This window comes from Colossoma macropomum, unplaced genomic scaffold, assembly GCF_904425465.1.
Source record: "Colossoma macropomum unplaced genomic scaffold, Colossoma_macropomum, whole genome shotgun sequence".
Taxonomy (NCBI): domain Eukaryota; kingdom Metazoa; phylum Chordata; class Actinopteri; order Characiformes; family Serrasalmidae; genus Colossoma; species Colossoma macropomum.
Window position 1 is genome coordinate 23193725 of NW_023494789.1, and position 24074 is coordinate 23217798.

The 24074-nt window shown below is 38.8% G+C and overlaps 1 protein-coding gene across 3 annotated transcripts; it reads right to left on the reverse strand.

Moving 5' to 3' along the window:
- Window positions 1-3105: 3105 nt before the first annotated feature.
- zgc:174863 (uncharacterized protein LOC100136852 homolog) lies at window positions 3106-24074 on the reverse strand. Of its 3 annotated transcripts, none has more exons than XM_036570591.1 (8): window positions 23811-24074; window positions 14782-14854; window positions 14066-14389; window positions 12371-12676; window positions 11074-11211; window positions 7080-7112; window positions 6419-6466; window positions 3106-5706 (listed from the first exon to the last, which is right to left on the reverse strand). In XM_036570591.1, the coding sequence occupies exons 2-8, from the start codon at window positions 14846-14848 to the stop codon at window positions 5654-5656; spliced, it is 969 nt and encodes a 322-aa protein (XP_036426484.1). In that variant the 5' UTR covers window positions 14849-14854; window positions 23811-24074; the 3' UTR covers window positions 3106-5653. The 3 variants fall into 3 exon arrangements, with proteins under 3 accessions (XP_036426484.1, XP_036426483.1, XP_036426485.1); XM_036570590.1 differs by having other exon boundaries at window positions 14066-14392; XM_036570592.1 differs by lacking the exon at window positions 7080-7112 and having other exon boundaries at window positions 14066-14392.

The window sequence follows — 24074 nt, forward strand, 5'->3', positions numbered from 1 at the left end:
AGTGTCACAGGCCTACCCAACCAAACGGGGACAGAGGGTTTGGGTCCGCTGTCCGTGTATCTTTTGGTCATTCGGTTTTCATTAAAAACAATATTAAAAAACAGGAAATGGGCCGATTCTCGTTTTTGGTTCTGTTACTGTCAGTGGGAAAATCAAGAAATAGCTTCGCTTCACAGTTTCAAACACGAATCATAAAATCAAATAACAAGACAATGAGACCGGAATAAAGGCTCGTATTTTATTTACCCATTATTATTGCGAAGCCCCCGTCAAATGTTGGCAGTTCCGTTTTTCCCTATATAATTTCTTTCACATATAGTTTATGCACGTCAAATCTACAAACACCTACGCAAAAAGTAACACAGCCGACCAGCACACCAGGTCCACAGGCCTGATTTCTGTGGTTTCTGAGCTTCCATACCTGCTGTTTCTTCATGTTTCCACTGACAATAACAGAACCAGAAACGAGACTCGACCCATTTGCCGTTTTTCAATACTGTTTTTTAAAATGAAAATCAAATGAACAGAAGGTACTCGGACCTGGACCTACACTGACCATTCCGCCTCTCTGCATTTCTGGGATGATGAAAGTTGATTCTTGTCCAGTGAGCGCTGTTACTGTATTACGGCCAATCATAATCTGCCAAACTCCTCTTATTTTCAGGTGTTCAGGTATGCAGCACACATGCTATAAGCACACAGGATTATGGAGGAATTTTGAAAAATTGGTTAGAGTTCCCCTTTAAGCAGCCATGAGCCATGTCTGCTCACCCAGCAAGAGAAAATGAGAATTCTGCTTTGTCTGTTTTTAACTTAGTTACATCAGTATACAAGCAGCTCCAGGGGAATTCTGGCAATGAAGTGAGCAAGTTTTACACTTACATAACTTTCAAATAACACTAAATACCAGTTCACAGTCCCGGAAATAACCTTGTAAGAGGAAACTGCTTAAAAACAGTGATTTAATATCATAACTATCAACACAATAATCATAATAACCTGATGTGTGATCCCGATGTTTTGTGCTGCAAATGATTTCAAATTAGGTTAAATGTCTAAATGGGCCTAATAAAGCTAATTGTTTGTACAATAAACAAAATAATCTTACACTCACAGTGCTGTGAAACATGCAGTCTTATCAGAGAGAGAAAGGTTAATGGCCTTGTGATGAGATCCTTTCACTGCTAATGTTTTGTTTGCTTTGCAGTGTCTGGCTGTACCAGAACACTTATCTGCCTACCGCATACCAACGTTTAACTAGATAACCCTTCTTGAAGCAAGGAAAACAGCTAGAAATAGGTTGGATCTTATCATATTCTAATAGCAGGCTCATAATCAGAAACATCAGATATGTTGATTACACTCTTAAAAAAGACTGTTCTTCTAGGGTTCTATCTAGAACCTTTTATGTAGCACCAAAAAGGGTTCTGTTATTGTTACAATGCCAAGCTTGTAACAACAGAAACCCCTTTCAAAAAGGTTCTATATAGAACCATCTACAGCATTCTCCATCAATCTCAAGGACCCTTTCATGATGCAAAGAACCCTGTAATCATGCAACAGGTTCTTTAAGTGTTCATGGTATATACACTCTTAAAAAGATGCTTCTTCAAGGGTTCTTTAATAAAGGAAATGGTTCTATATAGAACCATGAACACTCATAGAACCCTTTGTATGATTAAAGGGCTCTTTGCATCATGAAAATGTTCTTCAGATCGATGGAGAATGTGCTGTAGTTGGTTCTATATAGAACCTTTTTGAAAATGGTTCGATGTAGCACCAAAAGGGGTTCTGTTATTGTTACAATGTCAAGCTTGTAACAATAGAAGCCCTTTTCAAAAAGGTTCTATATAGAACCATCTACAGCATTCTCCATCAATCTCAAAAACCCTTTTATGATGCAAAGAACCCTGCAAACATGCAACAGGTTCTTTAAGTGTTCATGGTATATACACTCTTAACAAGATGCTTCTTCAAGGGTTCTTTAATAAAGGAAATGGTTCTATGTAGAACCATGAACACTCAAAGAACCCATTGTATGATTAAAGCGCTCTTTCGTCATGAAAATGTTCTTCAGACTGACGGAGATGTGCTGTAGTTGGTTCTATATGGAACCTTTTTGAAATAGGTTCTATGTAGCACCAAACAGGGTTCTGTTTTTGTTACGATGTCAAGCTTGCCACAATAGACAAACCCTTTTGGGTGCTATTTAGAATCCTTTTCAAAAAGGTTCTATATAGAACCATCTACAGCACATTTTCCATCAATCTGAAGAACGCTTTTATGATGCAGAGAACCCTGTAATCATGCAAAGTGTTCTTTGAGTGTTCATGGTATATACACAAAAGATGGTTCTTCAAGTTTTCTTTAGTAAAGGACATGGTTCTACATAGAACTATGAACAATTAAAGAACACTTTGTATGATTAAAGGGCTCTTTGCATCATGAAAAGTTTCTTCAGATTGATGGAGAATGTGCTGTAGATGGTTCTATATAGAACCTTTTTGAAAAGGGCTCTAAATATGCCCAAAAAGGTTCTGCTATTGTTACCATATCAAGCTTGCCACAATAGAAGAACCCTTTTGGGTGCTATTTAGAACCCTTTTCAACAATGTTTTATGTATGAGCCTGAAGAACACTTCATGATGCAAAGAATCGTGTAAACATGCAGATGGTTCTTTGAGTGTTCGTGGTTCTATATAGAACCATTTCCTTTACTAAAGAACCCTAGAAGAACCATCATTTTTCAGAGTGTAGATTTAATGGTTTCACTTGCAAACAAAAGTTTATTGACAAAAAAAGCACTGAACTGCCGTGTCGTCTTTCGTCTGGTTTATTGGTTCAACAGGTTTGTGCCAAAGCCAGGTGGAAAAACACCTTAAGATCACGTCTGCTTGAGGCTTTTGGTTTCATTATGACTGGTGTGACCTTTTGCCCACATTCTCAGAGGTGGTTATATATTTACTTATGGTTGTGATCTAATACAAACACAATGGAGCTGGATATCTCTGTATTTTCCCACCTGTAGTCTGCCCTGCTTCCTGCATTGGGGCTGATCAGGCAGCAGAAACGAAAGTAAATGAGAACAAAGGCCAGAACAATAACCTCAGTTTCCCAAAACTGATTTATTTTCTGTGTTTTTACACAATCATAGGAACAGTTTACACAAAGAGTAGATATATTACAGTTCATAATATTTACAATATGATCATTCAGTAAAAATGCCACACAGCGTCTCTCGCCCTCTCTACTCTACATACTGGCTTCCAATGTACCAAAACGTTCCAGACAGTACTGGTCAGTAAAAGTGCTATGCATGTTCCCCAAGACTGCTTGGTAATTTTATGTTCCTTCCTCATAAAACTGTTGGAAATATTACCCTCAACAGATTTTGTTGCTTTAACACAATAATAATAATAATAATCTTATAATAGGGTACATTTTGGCACCTACAGTGCTAAAAGCTGCGGCTTTACCGTTATTGTCTTCCTGTGATAAGAAAAAATTACAGAAACCATTAAAAGGTTCTGCTAGTTCTTGGTGGAGTCTGATAGTCATTAATGATGTTCTGTGTTCTCCTGAGGGGTTGAAATAACAGTGTGGAGGATTCTGAGAGTTTTACAGCTGTTCTGATTCCAGATGTTTCCTAATAGGATCCAAAGGTGTTCCACAGGAAAGTAGAGGCCTCTAATGCTAACCATTAAACAAATTCCCAATAGAAAGCAAAGTATTTTTTCCACAGGGCAGCTGGTTTTGGATCAATACTTTGGCAAAAAAAAAATGTACTTTTGGAAGACATTCCTCTGGCACTGAAGCTATGAGGCTAATGTAGCTAATCACTAACACACTAATTAGCATTGTGCATTAGCATGCCTGATTGATAAAACCAGTAGCAGCCGCCTCAGTTTAGTCCACGTTTATAGATAACATGGATTTATACAGTCTCAGAAACCCTATAATCAAGCCTATTAGAGATACTGAACAGCTCCACACGTTTTGAGGCGTGTGATGGTTAGCACAATGCTAATTATGCATGCAGAAGTTTCCATTAGCTGCCTCATAGCACCAGTGCTAAAACTAAAGAAGCAAACTTCAGACACAAAACATGTCTTGGCTGGTCTATATTTAATCACCTCGATTACATTACATTTGGGGTAAAGAGGGAAAACTGGGTACATTTTTATTGGGGAAGATTTAGCAAAGTGCACTGAAGCAGTGCAGCCATAGAGGTTCTACTATTCTTGCGCTAATATCTAAAAGGGCTCCCAACGTATAGTACCTGATAAAGAATTAGCCGCAGCTGCGTCAGCTAAATATGTAGCACGATTCCTATGTATCATACAAGCCCGACCAAAAATACTCTAGTTTTCAAACCAAGCACACCCAACCTACTAAATGCACACTAGCATTATAAAACATAGTGTAGAACATAGTGAAGTCAATCAACAGAGAAGAGCACACAATAATTGAATTTAACTGAATAACTTAATTTTCAAATTTACAGTGAGATTTTGGAATTTTTCAGTGCCAGATGCACTTAGTTTTTAATGGACAGGGTTTAAGCCTAGTCTAGTCATGGTTTTACACAGCATTTTGAATGAAGATTCTCCACCAGAAGGAAAACCGTGGTCCATAGACTTAATCCCTGTCCGGGAAAAACTACCCTTAAAGTAACAGTCACAAAGTGAAAATATTGATAAAAGTAACCAGAAGATCTGCTATGTTTGTTATTGATGTGCGATAGCAGAAGTTACAAGATAAAATCATAATGACAAAATCACAGAAAGCTTTAGATGCTTTTTTTTGTTTAAGGAAAGATTTTAGATTTTCTCACCAGCTAATATCTTCCTCAACTCTCTCACTATATAAGTGCTGTTTTGATTTTACTAAACTTATTAAACTCAGCCGTCTGCCTTAAGTTTTGAGCGAACTGAACCTCTAATAGTTCTGATTATTATTTTATATTTAAGTTAAATGAAATCACAATTTTAAGCCAGTTTAAAACACACTTTAAGTTGAAACGCCCTTACAAAAAAGTCACATATTTCACGTGAGCTGTAAAAACCACAAAACCGTGATCACGTGTTGTCACACACAGAAAAACATAATCACATGAAAAAAGTGAAAAAACCCTAATCACACGCTTGTCAAAACTTACGTTACTACATAATTTTCACATGCAATCCTTTTTTTTTTTGCACAGTTTCAGTGTTAATGTTTTGTCATGTTTTAACATATGATCACGTTTTTGCATGTGTGGTGGTTAAATATGAAAATGACGTGGTTTTTCTGTAAGGGACACCAAAACATCACTCCACACTATTTGTTTCACTATCATTCTCACAGGCTGGACGATGTTACTGACAGGAATTTTCCATATTGTGGCTCCAGTGGAGTTTTACATTTGCTTTGATTGAAACAGCTTTTCTACCAACATCAGGACAAACTGCAGCGGGCCACAGTCTCACACATCACACTCCAATCCACAAATGTCAGAGAAAGACATTTGGTGAGGAATGAGTGAGGAAGTGATTTTTTTTTTTTTTAAAGAAGAAGAAGCTCAGTCCTAGGAATACAGAATGAAAACAGCAGTGTCTCATTAGTGCGCTAATTTTCTTGCAAATGTAGCCGACTGCAAATCGCGTTTGAAAATTCATGTTTTCATCTCGGTAACTTCTTTGGTCGGCTTCTCCTCCACGGTCAGGGCTAAAAAATAAAACAACAATCAGACTGTTAGATATGATGGACAGTAATAACTGTGGAGTGATTTTAATCCAGTACGAATCTGCATTGTGTAGTTTTTACAGTGTGACCATAATAAATGTGGAGTGACTTTAATCCAGTATGAATCTGCAGCGTGTAGTTTTACAGTCTGATGGTAATAATTGTGGAGTGACTTTAATCCAGTATGAATCTGCAGTGTGCAGTTTTACAGGCTGACAGTAATAATTGTGGAGTGACTTTAATCCAGTATGAATCTGCAGTGTGTAGTTTTACAGGCTGACAGTAATAATTGTGGAGTGACTTTAATCCAGTATGAATCTGCAGCGTGTAGTTTTACAGTCTGATGGTAATAATTGTGGAGTGATTTTAATCCAGTATGAATCTGCAGCGTGTGTAGTTTTTACAGTCTGACAATAATAATTGTGGAGTGACTTGTGAAGTAGTGTGTTGCTGAAATCATCAGTCACTACAGATAGATAGCCACGGCTTAGCAGGAGAGCGATGTAAGGTCAGGGTTGGGTTAAAGTGAGTAAACACTAACCCAACCCTGACCTCAAAACAATACCCTATTTTGTTAGTAGAATAACATAAAATCGCGTGTTACGGGAGTGTTATCAGATGGTGCTTGTTAGAACCTGTTCAGGCAAAAGCCTGTTAGAGCAGCTCTTTGAACAACTGGCAACATGAAAAATACCTCTCGTCACATCCTCGGCAGCACCCGACTCCACGTCACGAAAATCACCTAAAATAAAACAAAACAAAGGTCAATATTTATATATATATATATATATATATATATATATATATATATATATATATATATATATATATATATATATATATTCACTATATGGACAAAATAACTTAGAATATGTGATCAGATTATTTAAACATTTCAAAGGAAACAGAAATCCTTTGACTTTCAGTTCCACCCAAGAGACAATAATGTCCGGAGGAAAAGTGGACAAGGCATCAGTCAGAGGATAAGACGAGAGTAAATAAAGGACAGGAAAAGTGCGCTGTGAGATAGTACGCTGTTTCTTTTGGCACTCCTCTCTCATCCCACACACACGAAAACAAACACCCCTTTAACCCAGTGGAACTGCATAAACCCGACTACATAATAGCACTTTAATTCTCTTCCATTCTTCAAGATATTTTGCTTTTGGGAGAAAATTATAAACAAAATGATAGCTCAACAATGACGAGTTATTTTAGTGGAGAGATGTTGTTTTACATGAAGATATTAATTTTATCAGAGCAGAAAATCAGAAGAATGTTAGAAACCAGGAAACCACGGGGCCCAGCACCAAAGTTACAGATACTGAAATACAACATATATTTAATGAACATACTCAGAATAGGTACAGTAGAAGGTCTTCGGGCTGCTGTCATTAATAAAAATAAAAATAATATTAATCACAATCAAACTGTTAGACTATGAATACATCTACACATCATTACAGTATACATGTATAGCCTTAACTACAGCTAGAAACCTGCTTCTTCACAGTCTATAGCTACAGTACTGTGCAAATTATACAGCTATTTTTGGAGGCCGAAGGTGTTTTTTTTTTTTATTATGTTAAGGGAAAACAATAACATTAGAAATATAAATATAGAAAAATACTAATACAATAAACAGTGCTTTCATGTCTGCCCCTGTGTTAGCTTAACACATTTTCAAACAAGAGCCTTTTAAAATTTTAAAGAAGTTCCACATGATGTAAAGGTTCTATACTAATTTAAAAAAAAAATTCTGAAACTTTACATTTGAGCCAAGAACCATTTAGAAACCTTTATTTTCAAGAGCGCAATCAAACCTCCATTATAGAAAGTCAGGTGGATCAAACCCTCATTAAGTTAAATCAGTTTAATCAATCCTTCATTAAGTCAGTTTGATTAATTCCTCATTAAGTTAAATTAGTTTAATCAATCCGTTGTTAAGCTAAATCAGTCAATCCATCCTTCATTAAGCTAAATCAGTTTAATCATCCTTAATTAAGCTAAATCAGTTTAATCAATTCTTCATTAAACTAAATCAGTTTAATCAATCCTTTATTAAGCTAAATCAGTTTAATCAATCCTTCATTAAGCTACATCAGTTTAATTAATCCTTCATTAAGTTAGTTTAATTAATCCCTCATTTAGTTAAATCAGTTTAATCAACGCTTCATTAAGGAAATCGGTTTAATCAATCCTTTATTAAGTTATATTAGTTTAATCAATCGTCCATTGGGGAATCAATTGGATCAATCCTTCATTAAGCTAAATCAGTTTAATCAATCCTCCTTTAAGGAAATCGGGTGGATCAGTCCTTGATTACATTAAATCAGTTTAATCAATCCTTTATTAAGTTATATCAATTTATTTCGATGCTTCATTAAGAAAATCGGTTTCATCAATCCTTCATTAAGTTACATTAGTTTAATCAATTCTTCATTCAGGAAATCAGTTTAATCAATCCTTTGTTAAGTTAAATCAGGTTTGCTGCTGGCGAAATTGAACAAACCCTTGAAAAGGCTGGAGCTGCAGTGAGGAGCAGAGGAACCTGTGTTTATTTGTATTTATTCTAAAGTTTATTTCTTATTTATTCTAAACAGGTTCAAACGTTTGTCTGACAACTTTAGCACAGAACTGTAGAGCATGTTTTTATTAGATTTTTCATTTTGTGTTTTTTTTTTTTACTTTAGTTTAGTTTCAGTTAGTCTTAAGTTTTGCTTTTATGTTCTTAAAAGTAATAGTTTTACTTTTCACTTAGTTTAGTTTTAGTTTTAGTATTTTAAGCATTATGATGAACATGGTGAGCACAGCAGTCGACCGAGCTCAGCTCAGCTTCCTGTTTCCTCGAACACAGAAGAGTTCCTCTTCTAAACACTCTTTCACACTGAAAAAACTAACACTACAGTTTTTTTTCAGAAATTTCATTTCAGTTTTGCAGTGGACATTATGGTAGGTTTAGTTCATGTTTTTGAAATTGCTGTTTTTATTTTTATTAAAGTTAACAAACACATTCTTTCACTGCTAGTTTTCGTTTTAGTGATTGTTTTAGTTCACTATAATAACCCTGATGAGAAAACACAGCTATCTTCTAAGGTATTGATCTAAAAAAACCCTTTGAGGCACTTTCAATAGTGCTCCAGTGTTCACACACATCATTTTTCAGTCAATACACCTTATTTGTAAATGATGTAGCAATATAATCTCAGTGAGGTATGATGTCCATATTTTGCAGCCTCTGTGTGGAGGTTACTTGATAACTTTGTAAACAGAAAGGCTGAGCTGCATTAGTTCGCTGAACACTCTGGCTCCTAATCTGTGCTTTCCCACACATGTGGGCCAACTGTCGGCCTGTCAACAATGAAAATTACTCTCTCTTTTTTGGAGATTAAAAACAAATGTGGAACGGATCATTTAAATCATTGTAAATGTGTACTGAGTTACGTGGCCTCATAGTTTTTCACTCACAAAGTCTCAAAACTCGGTGAAAGCGCGGCCTGACATTAGCACTGTATTTTAATATGAATCATTTCCAGAAGTTCCCTAACCCTAACCCTAGTTCAAACAAACACCCTCTTCAGATTCATAACTGCACGTTGTTGGTGGCTTCATGATGACAGTGGCAGGAGCTTCTGGAGGAAAAACTCTCTAGCCAGACAGATTAATGCAGATTTATGTGCTGGCTCAGCCACAAGAATCCAGCTTAGAGTGAGAATCACTTTTGGTTTTGGAGCTTTGCAGTGGCTCTCAGTGCCTCAAACAAACAATGTCCCTTTCAGGGGCCGGTTGTGCCAGCAGTACATTACTAAACCAAAACGAGTTGCACCACACAAGCTAGTTTTAACACTGAGCTGCACCTCAGCAGGCGTAAGTGTTGGGAAACCAACAGAAACCACACAGAAAGCATTTTTTTCAGTAATTAAGCTAAAAAAACACTAAATGATATATGTGGAGATTTTGCCCACACAGCTCTAGTCAGTGGTTTTAACTCGGAGCATTCAGACCCACAGCTTAGCCCTTTAAAAAAGCTGCATGAGGAATTAAATAATGAAAGAAATAACAGACATAGTTTTATTAGGTTCAACATTGTTTTCTTCTGTACTGGATAGCAATTACGAAAACAAGATAATTGTGATTAAATGAATATTGTGCCTCTCATTTTTTATGTTTTATAAATCCAGCGCCTCCCTTTCCTTTACAGCAGTGTTCTTTCGCCCCCTCCCTAAAAGCCCAAACTCATCTGATTTATTTTGGTCTAATTTATTTTTATTTATTATTTTTATGTATGTTTGGTAGTTATAAGTAGGTTGTGGAAGCGCAGTAGAACATGACTGAACTTATTAATTTTTCTTATTATTTGTATATTATTTATTTAAATAAATATTTATGTATTATGGATTTTACTTCTTTAAATTTTTAATTAGTTTTTCTGTTGAATTATATTTAAAATTCAAGGAAATCCAGTTAAAAAGACTATTTTTTAAACTTCAGTAAATGAATGATGTTTCCAAAGTCAGTGAGTAACCGTGTTAATTAGTCGTGATCTCAATATTGAACAAAATAATTGTGATTATGTTTTTTGCCATAATCGAGCAGCCCTACTAAATATTTTTTCTATTAAAAACAAGTCAGCGCACGCTGCTGTTGCAACGCCTCAGCAGGGAGTTTACAGATCAGTTCGTTGAGTTACAGTGACGTACACAGTAGTTAGTTGTTACTTGTTTTTTTAGACAAAGATTTAAAACCAAATTTAATAAAATGACAGTCCGAAACTAACCTGTGTTAACTAATGACTTTGTAAAGACTCACAAAATGAAGTATAAACTTACACAAGACTGAAACAACCCAGTCACGGAAAGCTTCTGTGATTATAGGCTTGGAGTTTACGATATGATACAATATGTTATCGTTATCTTGATAAATACTGTAACGATACTCTTTGGTGAGTGTATGATGGTAAGATCAACGCTTCTACAACACTGTACACCTGCATGGATCATAAAGTAAATAGTATAGACCAGTTATAGGGAGTCTGTTAACAATCACTCCAAGAACAATCTGTGTATAGTAACTGCATCGACTATATAGTAACAAGTAGCAGCCGCCCATTGTGACAACATTTTATTGTATTTGATTTAGTTTTACCATTTTTTTTTCTTCTCCTGTTCAGTTACAAAAGTTTGGAGCCTTTTTTAAAATGTAGCCCTGCTGTTTTGGTGTGTTTTGGTGCACCGTTCCCACTTCTTCAAAAACTAAATACCACAACAGCTTTGAGTATATTTTTGCTATTGACCACTCCAAATACAGGCACGACCGAATCTCTCTGTGCTGAATAACGCAGATACTTACGGTGGCTGCATCTTCCGCGTAACAGGAGCACCAGCAGGAGTCCGACTATGAGAGACCCGATGACAACAATCGGAGCGACATATTTCGTCTCCATTTTGAACTCACTGTCATTGCCTGAAAATGTGTCTGATTTGCCACCTGGAAAGAAAAAACTAAAATTAATACAAAAAATAATAATGAATAAATCTTGGCATTAATTATTTAACCATTTATTGTATTAATACATTACATTTCAGAAATGCTACATTTCTCCAAGTATAAATGGCTTAGATAATGCGTATGTGTGAACATTTCTCCAAGCTGCAATACTTTGCAATAATTCATATTGATGCAACATCACAGAGCAGCTCATTTTTATTTGCCCTACAGCAAGAAAAGGGGTTGAAACAGATTCAACGTCATGGCTGTAGTTTTCACTAGTTATTCTGTCCACAGTACGTGTAGCAGAGGAAATAAACACAGACATTTAATTAAAATAGGTGGGAAAGCCTACACTCTTGAGAAAAGTCTGTGTTGAAAAAGCAAACTAATAAATGCTGGTTTAAAATGCTAAAGGACTTAGGCTCTGCATAAAGCTGTAAATTACAAAACAACCAAGGGTTTGATTTTCCTGTTCTCTTATCAGACTGTAAACTGAGCTCCCTGCCCCATCACCAGGTTGCATAATTACACATACACTTTTAGTAACAGAGCAGCAAAGACAACAAAAGATCTACTCTGACAAGAACTTTGGTATCTGATAAAAAGGTGGTGTTGCGAAAGAACCGAAGTCTTAAGAGTTCTGATCTAAGAGCAGATTCTTCCTTCATTTATGGTGAACAAAATCTGATCAGTGATTCACTCTCATACATGGGCTGTAATGACTGGAAAGAATTTTAAAAAGCGCTCTATAATGTTCATATGATCCACACAGTCATTCTGACAGACTGTAATACATTACAGAAAGTGTAGGGGGCGATACGGCTTCTATTGTTTCATCTAAAAAGCGCTCTATAATGTTCATATGATCCACACGGTCATTCTGACAGACTGTAATACACTACAGGAAGTGGCGATATGGTTCCATGGAACCATAAAAGAAGAAATTGTTTATTTATTTTTTGTTCATTTATCAGAATTTTACTGCTGTTTGTTCTTAGTTTAGTTTTGCAGATGTTTAATTGAAAAAAGTGATTGTACCACAAAAATACCAATCACAGTGATGCATGTCGTGTTTCGTGAAAATGTCTTCAAACATCATGATGTTATATTTTTTGACACACTTACTGGATACATAATGTTCAGGAAGAGTAATTACCTTTTATATTGGGTTGAAACGTTTCCTCTCCTTCTTGGACGAATTTGCTGTTGAGAACGACACACCTGAAAGGCGCCCAGCTCGAGTCAATGCTGGTGTAGGTCAGTTTGCTGGACAGATGTACCAGTTTGTCCTCTCTCTCTGTGATCTTCAGTGTGGCGCTCGTCGTCCAGTTGGTGTTGGTGCTGTCAAACCAGTGAATGGCTCCTGCTGGATAGCCGCCACTAGCGTTGCAGTAAAGGTCAGCAGGGCCACCATCTTCGATCTCTTTTCGCCATGAGCTCATGGTGGGTTTACTGTATTTAGCTAAACAGAGAGATATTATATTTAGATTATATTACTATATATTAAGATCTGCCTGACGATACATTAAAAACAGTTTAATGTAAAACGGTTAAAGACTGGCCTGTATTATTTTGGCCAAAATTATTAACCTTGATTGCATCATTGATTCATCAAAACACCCACAGAAACTCATCTGAAATATCTGACACAATGACTGTTAGCAAAGATGTTTACAAGCTGCTTCACGCAAGTCTGAGTTGAGTGTCGAGTCTCTGTGGTGCGTGTCCGAGTCGAATTCTGAGACTCTGAGGTGCAAGTGGAGTCGAGAGTCAGATAAGGGCAAGTCCAAGTCAAGCCTTGAGTCACTGAGGTGCGAGTTTTGTCCGAGTTGAGTCGAGAGTCAGATAAGGGTGAGTCCAAGTCGAGTCTTGAGTCTCTGAGGAGCAAGTCTGAGTCCAGTCGAGAGTCAGACAAGGGTGAGTCCAAGTCGAGTCTTGAGTCTCTGAGGTGCGAGTCTGAGTCAAGTCGAGAGTCACTTAAGGGCGAGTCCAAGTCCAAGTCGAGTCTTGAGTCTCTGAGGAGCAAGTCTGAGTCAAGTATCAAGCCTCTGAGGTGCGAGTCCGAGTCAAGTCGAAGGTCAGTTAAGGTGAGTCAGAGTCGAGTCAAAAGTCAGATAAGGGCAAGTCAGAGTCGCAAGTCAGTTACAGGGAAAGTCTGATTCGAGAGTCAGTAAAAGGTGATTCAGTTGAGTTGAGAATCAGTTAAGGGCGAGTCCAAGTCAAGAGTCAGTGATAGGAGAGTCTGAGTCGAGTTGAAAGTCAGCTAAGGGTGAGTCTGAGTCAAGAGACAGTTAAAAGTGAGTCCAAGCTGAGTAGAGAGTCAGTTAAGGGTGAGTCTGAGTCAAGAGACAGTTAAAAGTGAGTCCAAGCTGAGTAGAGAGTCAGTTAAGGGTGAGTCCAAGTCAAGCTGTGAGTCAGTAAGAGCGAGACAGAGACACAGATGAGTTAAAGGTAAGACCGAGTCATGAGTCAGTTAAGGCCAAGTCTGAGTCAAATCTCTGGTTCGTGGCAAACAATGAAAGCTTTTGTATTTTTTAAAGGGCTCATTTGCATATCACAGCCATCTGCGATATCAAACGGCAACATCACTATTAACAAACACTGTACTGTAAAAACACTGTGTAGTGACAGACCTCACAGACACAAAGGCGTGACTCAGACTGGCAGGACTTCAACATTAAAAAGAATGCAGATATTCTGACTTTGTAAATCACAAAAGGATTCAGTTGTCGAGTCAAATAAAAAAACAGCAAGTGACTCTGAGCATGAATGCTGAACAGCCCTCGACCCTTACTGACGTGTCCCAAATAAACAAGAGATGAAATAAAAGGCCAACAAGGCCAACTCTCACCTGTAACGCTGATCCTGAATGTTCCATCTTCTATTATGCCACGATTGGTTACAATAGTGTAATCATACAGACCTTCATCAGAGACAGCAGTGCTACTGAGCAGTAAAGATGGATCATTTTTAGAAAGAAGTTTAAATCGATCATCTCCGTCTACTGTATTATTCTTAAACCAGAACAGTGGTTCTGTCTCTCCTCTCTTAGTTACAGCCCCTGCAGAAATAATAATTTTCTGATCTGCGCCAAAATTCATCTTGAAAGAGCAGGAGATCTTTGTGATCTGCCCAACGACTCCAACTGCAGGCTGGCATTCCAGACTGATCAGTGCTGCCGAATGAGAAGAAAACATGTTAAACAGAACTGCACCAAGAGTAAAATTCCAAGAACAATGAACCTGTCATGAACTGAATAGTGCTTAGTGTCACAACAAAGAATGATGTCCCATCAACCTAGACCTTTCACATATTCACTTAAGCAACAGAACCTACGAGGGACTGTGTGATCATCACAGATGTTATGCTGCTTTTATGCACAGTAATAAAAAAAAAAACGCAAAGGAGCCTGGAACATTGTTTCAAATTTGTGTGTTTAATATTTGCAGTTTCTTCTGCCAAAAAAGTAGTTCCAGCAGCTTGGAGTTAAGTGAGCATCCGAACTGACTGTTGAATAAAATGACAATATTCTGGGTGCTGTTACTTTTTTCCAGTCAACTTACTTACCAGCAAATGCTCCAAAATGTACAGATGAAAGCATCACAGTGAGGAACAGGAGAACAGCTGAAGCCATGTTTCCCTAAAGGAGAAGTTGAGAACTGGGCATTAGGCCAACATGATCTCCACATGTAACTCAGACACTACAATTAAAACCCCTCAAGGTAATATTCTAGACCAGGGGTGCCCAGTCCTGGTCCTGGTCCTTCAGATCTACCACCCTGGAGAGTTCAGATCCAACACACCTGGCTCTATTATTCAGATGCTTCTGAAGGCCTTCATTTCCTGGATTAGGATTATGGTTGGAGCTCAGCTCTGCAGGGTGGTAGATCTCCAGGAACAGGATTGGGCACTCCTGTTATAGACACTGCTGGAGTTATTTTTAGAAGTCAAGTTCAAACAGGCCCTTTTCACATTTTCCATTTTTTTCCCCACTGGAAGTACTTGCTGCCAGGTTTGTCTGCTTTCGTTAAAACAATAATAGTAACGCCGATGGCCGAGTCCAAGAACAAAAGTTGCAGCGTACTCTTACACTAAAGTTACACTGAAGGCAGTATGCACTTTAAAATTGGTGCTGTTCCCAGCCACTTTCAGTGGAACAGTTTTCATTTTGCCGGCAAGAAAACACCATCCCAGATGCCTCCCACCCAGCTCCTGCCCTGTTCCTCTGTCTAACCTCTTCCGAAGCATCCCAGCGCGCGCCACCCTCCTCACACTGTATATATTTCAGCATTACACTGTATTATTACCCCACATGTGTTCTTTAACATTGTATTATTTCTGCACATAGTACAACACTAAAAATACAATATCACAATACTTCAAGACATTTTCATGATACACAATAATGTTCATTCACTGGAGTCGGCGGTTGGTAGAACACATCTCCACCTAACATGTCTAATCTTGCTTTCTGTTTATGGTTATTTTCACCTATCCATTGTTTTATCACTCTGTATACGTTAGCTGACATCCGATAGCTGTGAGGGAACAATAACCTTTATTCAGCTTGGACTACCGTGTTGTTGTGTGTTTGGTGTTCAACAATTCTGGACACATCCTCACATTTCAATCTTGCCAAGAATGTCACCATTCAACAGTGAGCTTAAGTAACACCAGTATTTCTGAGGTTAATAATCATCCGAATGGCAATAGGGGAACTTGTTTCACTCAAACTCAAAGTGCTGTGTGCCAATTTCACAGTGTTGTGAGGCACGACATGTTGCACCAGCTCCAAACACGGCTTAGTACTAGAACTCTATTATAAAGTCACCCTGACGGACTGTTTCATCTTTAAGTCATTTCTCGCTTAAATGTCATGTCAAGGGCAATGAGGGAGTTAAGAACATTCAGTTCTGTTCCAGTATGCATTTCTTCCCTTTTACGGTATGCTTCTTTTCTTTTTTTTGGGGGGGGTGGGGGGTTCTGTGAAAAGGGAAATAACCCACACAAACAGCTGCAAATATTCAAATACCCAGAGAAAAAGGAATACAAAAGAGACACAGAGAAAAAGACAAAAAAAAACACAGTTAAGTCATTGTCCAGCATTAAATTTCAGAATTAATTTTCACCAAATGACACGTTTTTCTCATGGCCTTATACAAGAGAAATGGCAGCATGTGGGAATTATCCACACTGTTCAACAGAACCAGTGGACAGACAGATCGGCAAAGGACAGAACCACCACTGTATACGTAGTCAATCAGCCAAAACATGTTTGGTCTCCCAATTTTGCTTCTTTTATTTCGACTGGAGCTCAGAGGCTCAAACACTAGAAGTCAATAGTCATCCAAAATATTTTCCTGTAAATACAACCCCAACAGTTCTCTCAAACCGCATCCAGTATGACTTACCGCAAGCTATTTACATGAGCAAACCTTTGTCGTGCAGCCGCCGGCCTCATAGCTCCTGCATATTTAATCAACGTCACAAAATTACATGAATGAGAAGCTGAAATTAATAATGTTATAGCACCAGCTATTCAAACTGCAGCCTAATACGGTCAACTATCAAACACTAAAACGTCGCATTCGAATTTTCCTGCTCCGCCTGCTGCACCATTTAAGGTGGAATGGGAAAATTCGAACAAGAAGCTGGTGAATGAAAAGCTGACTTCAACCTCATAAAAAAATCAAACATTGAGAGACATTTTACAAGTAACTATTCTACATTTTCAGAAATGTTTCCTGCCAGAGATGTGAGAAAAGCTGCTATAGCTGAGCTCAAGCTGAAATCCTACACTAGGACATCAGCACATACTGAGACATATTTAGAGCCAAGAAGGTAAGAAGGTGATTTTTGCTGCAAGGACATAATGGCTCTTCTTAACATTGGGCTTGCTGACCCCTGCCCTAAAATGACATGGAGATTATGTTTTAATAAGGTTTGGCCACAAATCAATATGCTAAGGCCATGAATTCAGTTTCTCATGGTCATGTGGCGTCAACATATTCATTCATGGCCAAGCCTTATTAAAAATAAACACAAGGGCTGCGTTCAAAAGCATATACTACTATACTATACCTTCTACACTAATAAATGGACTTCTAATGGTGGTGTACTAATTTTGACATCCTATTTAGTATTCTTACTCACATACTTCTGCACTAAACCTAACTGCATTTTTTCCCCCAAGAAAATAGTTCTGGCTTTCTTGACGCTCATTATGTGATCCCATGATTCCTTACAGTTTTGTTTAGCTTAAATATACACAAGACGTTTGTTTTCCAGTACTCAAGTGTTTGTTTTTGTAGCTGGTTTTGTGGAGTTTTGATGGGTCTGGAGGCTGCTATGTGTCGGGGGGTGGGGGGTTGAATGGGCCGCTCTAATACAGTGATGCAGATTTCAAAGGCTAGACGATTGCACCAGGTCTTTCATCAGGGTCCTGGCAGGAACATCACAACAACTTGCGCACACAGGAGGACGAGATATGTGATCGAAGCGGGCGGATGCCCAACCAAGCCCGCACACCACACTGAACAAAGCCAGCTTGTGTAGGGTATGCAGCGAGGTCTCACAAAGTCAGTTGAAATGGCAGGAGTGTTAGCTGTGTTAGCAATAAGAGAGTTAAGAACATTCGGTTCATTTCTCTTGTGCGTTTCTTCTCGGGGGCCGGGGGCCGGGGGCAGGGACGGGGACGGGGGAGGGGAGTCTGTGAAGGAAGTAACCCACGCCAACAGCTGTAAATATCCAAATACCCAGAGGAAGAAAGAAATACAGAAGGTACACAGAGGAAAACAGGACAAAAGTACAGTTAAGTCGTTGTCCTGCATTGAATTTCAGAATCAATTTTTTTTTTTTACCAGATGACACGTTTTTCTCATGGCCTTATACAAGAGAGACAGATCCATAAAGAACAGCATGTAGGAATAGTCCACTTTTCAACAGAACCAGTGGATAGACAGATCGACAAAGGACGGAACAACCACTGTATATGTATATGCAGTCCATCAGCCAAAACATGTTTGGTGTCCTAATTTTGCTTCTTTAGTTTTGGCACTGGAGCTACAAGGCTTAAACACTGGAAGCCACTGAATAGTCACCCAAAATATTTTCCTGTAAATACATCCCACAACACGCATCCAGTATGACTTACTGTGAGCTATTAACACAAGCAAAACCTCAATGCGCAGCCGTCAGCCTCATAGCTCCAGTTCTAAACTAAATAAGCAAAATTTGGACAGCAAATGTGTCTTCTGATCGATTATATCTCATGTAAGTTAAAAATTTGTGTAAATCTGTTTTTTTTTTGCCCAGTCATTGCTTTAAATCTTGGCCAATAACATCACTCACAGTTGTAAATTCCACAGTATGAGGAGGGATTAATTTCTGCGAGAAGAGTTTTATCATGTCCTCAAGAAACCTCTGACAGCTGGGATCAATAATCAACTGACTACATCAATTATTCACCATAAGGTTTATGTCAATTTTTGTAATGAACAACAGACAACAGTTGTTTTTCCAGGCAGAAGCAACCACTATGCAACACAATTTAATAAGATGGCAGAAAGAAAAATGTCTTGGGTGTGTCATGCACAATGACTCAAAGGTCAAAATACACGATAGATAATCTAGAACCACAAAGAATGAAGTTCATCCATGGGTCATAAGTACAGCCCACAGTGCAGTCTGATAGACATGTTTAAAAGAGAGATACTGAAAATATTATGAAAGCCCATTCCTGCCTTTTAAAATAAAACCACCCAATTATTATTTTTTCATTATTAAGTGAATTTTTTATGCCATTATTTTGAGATACTATCTAAATATTTTGAGATGCTTTCACATAATTTATTTATTTACTTATATGTAAACCTTAAAAGCATCTCAAAATAAAGAGAAGTTTGCTAAAAATAACAAGAACATTTCTCAAATTAATGAGATAGTATCTCAAAATAATGAGATAGTATCTCAAAATAATGACTCAGCATCTCAAAATAATTGCTTAGTATTAATAACAATGGCATAGCAATTCACTTAATAATGGAAAAATAATAATTAGGAGCTGTTTTTTTTATTTAGGTATCAGGAATGGTCTTCCATAAAATCATTCATTTAATCAGTATTAATGGCAACCAGTTATATTTGATATATGATGTGAAAGCCATTAATAAGTAATGCTAGCTAGCGAACACAAAGTATTACAGAGTTGTACTAATATGGGTGGGGTTGATTGGCTCGTTGATTTTGGAGTTGGTTATGTTAAAGCTAGCGTGGTTAAACGTTTTCTAGACTCTAAGCTTTGAGACACTTGATGATGTGAGTCAGTCAACATATTCATTTCAAGATTTAACTATTATTTTGGTATAACAAGACAATGTTTAATTCACAGAACGTTTATAATGAATTGTGATGTTTAAATATAAGCAAATGAGAGAAAAAAATCATTTTATATTGATAAAGTTGTCCAGTTTTCTCTATTATTGTTCTTGATAACACATATGAAGCGCTCCTATCGTTTCACAGATTCAAAAATATAATTTGTTTGTCAGTGAATGTTTATATATGTTTATATTTGGTGGTTTGGTTTAGATTAAAAGCTCTGATTCTTTCTATTTTTTCTTCAAAACTATATCTTTTTAACATTGTGCCAATGTCATGTTGAACAGACAGACAAATATTTTCTGGAATCATCTGTCTGTCTGTCCAGATTTCATTTTTCCCCAGTCTCTTCTACACCTGCAATTTGAGCTACCAAACTGATAACTGAGGACATCCTATAGCTTCTATAGCAATACTAAAACACAAAAGCAGACAACACTATTAAAAGGAATTATGTTGTATATTTTCTTACTTTCTTACTTTTCATACTTTGGTATTGTTTTCTTTCTATTGCGAGTGAAATTCTCTGCCTGTTCCACATGTTGTGAAAAATAGTTTAGCGAAATATCTCAATAATGATCAATGAGAATTTAGAGGAAAGATCTACACATTCATAAACCAACAATGGATCATAGTGCAATAAATACTGCTGAAGGTTTCATTTATAACATATACTCGCAGCATGCTCTTCATTTCTCATCTGACTGCGCATAAGAACATTTTTTATTGCACAACTGGTGAACTTTGTAACCTGGCCAATCAGACTCATATTGCTGATCACATACCAGACTTATCTGACACATATGCCTCCAAGTAAACAGCCAAGGCTATCAGAAATGAAGTAGTTATCACTGCTATATACTGAAGCATCAGTGTAGACGAAGACGCGTACAACACTGCATGTATGGGCAAATGCTCTTTTACTTCTTAACAGGCATCCCAACAGAGGCAGCCCAGCAAAGTACCCAGCCCAGCACTACCTCAAAACAAAACATGTGAAGGGGTAAGGGCTGGGCATTTTCCTGCCTCTGTTGAAGTGCCTATTAAAAAAATATAAGAGTATTCACCTGTACCTGCAACGTTTGCGTCTCCTTCTGGGCCGATGCTACACTGGTGTCAGAAGCTGAATAAGGCCGCCGAGCTGGAATAAGTAGAGCAGCCTTTCAATCAATGAGATATTAGACATAGCCAGGAGGAAGGGAGCACTAAGCGCTACGTCTGCCCCCTCCTGGAAAGGTCCTGGAGAGGCAGAGGCTAAAGGGATAGCGGATAAGTGTACTGGCAGCAGAGCACAATGATTCAGCAGGCATACCTGCTGTTTGCGAAGTCTGTGCAGAAAGATTTGGCACTATAACACTTTCTGCCTCCATGGCGGCAGCAGCAGCATGTTCAGGGATGGCAGAACTCATTATTGGCATAAAGACGCCAGGCAAGCAACACAGTGCTACATGGCGAAGGAGCTCAAGGAGGAGGTGTCATGCCAAACAGCACTTGAGCGAGTGGCGACGGAGCGACTGGTGTGCTGGTGGTGCAGAAAAAGGGGTCAATGCACCAGTCAATGCCGTGAACCTGAGCCAGAGGGGAAATCAGAGCTACGTTTCCCAGTGAGGGGTGGGCAGACCCTGGAGACAACAATACCCAGCATCAATTCCACAGCCAGGACCATGGCTGCCTCCATGGACTTTGGGATAAATGCAGCATAGATGGTAAACAGCTCACTGCTCTCATTAGCTGTACATTAAGAGCAGCACACCTGCCAATTAGGAAGCAACAACCGTCCAACTCAAGTCTGTTAACCGGCAGTCGAGTCGACACATGAGGGTGTAAGCAGCTGCCAGTCATGGTAGGGGTCTCAGCGGAGTGCACAAGTTCTGGCTCTTGCCTATACAAGAGGCGTGCACACTCGATTTGGATTTCCTCACGATTTGGATTTGCTCAACCTCAGGAAGGGAATGCCGGGCTGGAGACTGGACGAGTGAAGCTGTTTACGGAAGCTAACGCAGAGTCAAGGCAGAGAGGCTGGGCTCCATTGGCAGCGTGGCGTTTGTTTCCTATGGGAGAAGCCACCGACTCTGGAGTAGCTGAACAAACAGTGTCAGAGCAGTACAGAGTTCTGTCTCACACCTATACAGGACGTGTGCATACTCAATTTGGATTTCCTCAAGGCAGCCAGGCCGCACTCGACCTCAAGAAGGAAATACTGGGCTTAGATACAGGACAAGTGATGCTGGTTATGGTGGCCACCACGGACACGACCACGAGCAAGGACTGGAGGCACCTGTTGCTGAGGAGTGGGCACCCTGCAGCACACTGCGGCCAGAACGGTGGGGGCTGTGTAGCGCCCATGCCACACTGCCATGGGTAGCTTAGGGGATGTGGCCCAGTTCAAAAGAACATCCGTGCAGTGAAACACCACATACACACTAGTGAACACACACACTAGGGGGCAGTGAGCACACTTGCCTGGAGCAGTGGGCAGAACCCTATCCACAGCACCCAGGGAGCAGTTGGGGGTTAGGTGCCTTGCTCAAGGGGACCTCAGTCACACACTGTCAGCTCAGGGGATTGAACCGGCGACCTTCCGGTCGCAAGGCAGGTTAGCCCAAGACTGCCCACATAGAAGACTGTAATGTTGTAAGAACATATTGAGGAACATGGAGAAGCAAATATTTCACAATTAATCACTTGAACAGTCAAAAACTACTGTACCCTCTTCAATTTCCAAACTAGAATGTGAACACAGTGCTTGTAAGTTTGGAAAACATACCAGAATATTAGCATGCTAAAATATTTGTTTCCTTTCCCATCTCCTCCCAAACATGTGGTCAGCATACATTAGCATTCTCCAAGGCTCCCTTTACTCCAAATGTAGTTGATCAGCCAATGCAATGTGGTGTCTAAAGTCTGCTTCTTCAGTTTTAGCTACTATAAATGATTTTGGGTGACACAGACTTCCACCGCCGGTTAGCAACATTAGCGTCGCAGCTCCAGTGCTAAAACTGACGAAGGAAAACGCCCCTGTTCGAAAAACGAGCATGGCTGGTCACCAGCAAATCCAGCATATGTTGTGTTTGGATGCTGGTATGTTGGCCAACCATCATGACGTGGCTGGGTGACCAGCTAAACCAGCACCAGAAGAGCACTAGACCAGCATAAACCAGCTTAGACTAGCACAGAATGCATGCGAGTTCAGACATGTGAGTCGATCAGTGATCGACGACATGGAGTAGGAGAGGGAAGTACATTTGCGTAGGCTAAATTTGTTTTTTGGTTTTTTTGTTGGTGAAGAGTTCCTTCTCTGCTGAAAAAGGCCATTAGAAACCACTAGGATTAAAACCTAATAATATTTTGCTATCTAAAGTCAATTTGCTTAATGGATTCCAATAAGGATTCCACTTGTTACCTGTAAAACACCTTTAGATCCAATTAGAAAGCCATCAGATGCATTAAGAATCAGCCATTGGGCTCCATGTTTAACCACCATTATATTGTGATATCAACCCATTAAAAAAGCCAAAACACATTACAAAACCATCAAGAACCAACAGACACACTTAATGGCTTCTATGTTGTTTTTTTTTTCAGTTTCAGAGTTTAAATAAGAAAAATATAACTTTGCTATATAGACTCATCTACAGCACATTCTATATCAATCTGAAGAACCCTTTCACGGTGCAAAAACCCTTTATCCATGCGAAGGCTTCTTTGAGTGTTCATGGTTCTATATAGAACCGTTTTCTTACTAAAGAACCTTTATGACCTTTTGAAGAGTGTACTTTAGACTGCATTGGCTTTACAGAAGACTGAGAATGCTTTAGTGATTAAGATCAGCAGTTTCCTGATTTTCTGTTGTTGTCTACAAGTTGTAGAGGAGGCTAAAGTTGACTTCTTATTTGAATTTTCCGTTCCACCTTAAATAGCGCGGCGGTTACAGTCTCGCGCCTAGTGTAACTGCTGCACTATTTAAGGTGGAACGGAAATTTCGAATAATAAGCTGGCAAACGAGCCGACTTCAGCTCGTAGGCTGTTTTTGCTGTAACGTTACGTGCTGTTTCATACGGCGCGTGCTGGCAGCGCCTTCTAGAATGGCCGAGCTGGCCGAGTTTAAAAATAACACACACAGCGAGAAAAGCAAGAAGTCCAAACACGATTTAAGAAGCGAAAAGAGACGTCTGGCAACAACAGAGACTAAAATGATATAAAATATGAGTACTTACAGATACAAGCTCTTCAAGGAAAGCAGAGAGCGTGTAGCAGCTGCTGTAGGCAGGCAGGTCTGAAATGCTTTCGCTTTCAATATAGTCTCATCAACAGCGACAACGAAAAAGCACTTCCTTGATCAGATTTCTGGACTTCCCCGTCTGCTCGGGACATTTAGTTTGACTTTTTTATTCTCCATTTGCGTGGTTGGTGTGATATGTACGAAAAGAACAGTCATGATTCATTTTTACATGACCACCAACCTCTCTTTATTGCTCAGA

Excerpts from the sequence above, each read along its gene's own strand:
- zgc:174863 (XM_036570590.1), bottom strand. The coding sequence starts at position 14,848 with ATGGCTTCAGCTGTTCTCCTGTTCCTCACTGTGATGCTTTCATCTGTA. Across the intron at positions 12,677-14,065 it reads ATTCAGGATCAGCGTTACAG|CTAAATACAGTAAACCCACC; the intron begins GTGAGAGTTGGC and ends CTCTCTGTTTAG. Across the intron at positions 6,467-7,079 it reads TTCTACTGTACCTATTCTGA|GTGATTTTCGTGACGTGGAG; the intron begins GTATGTTCATTA and ends GTTTTATTTTAG.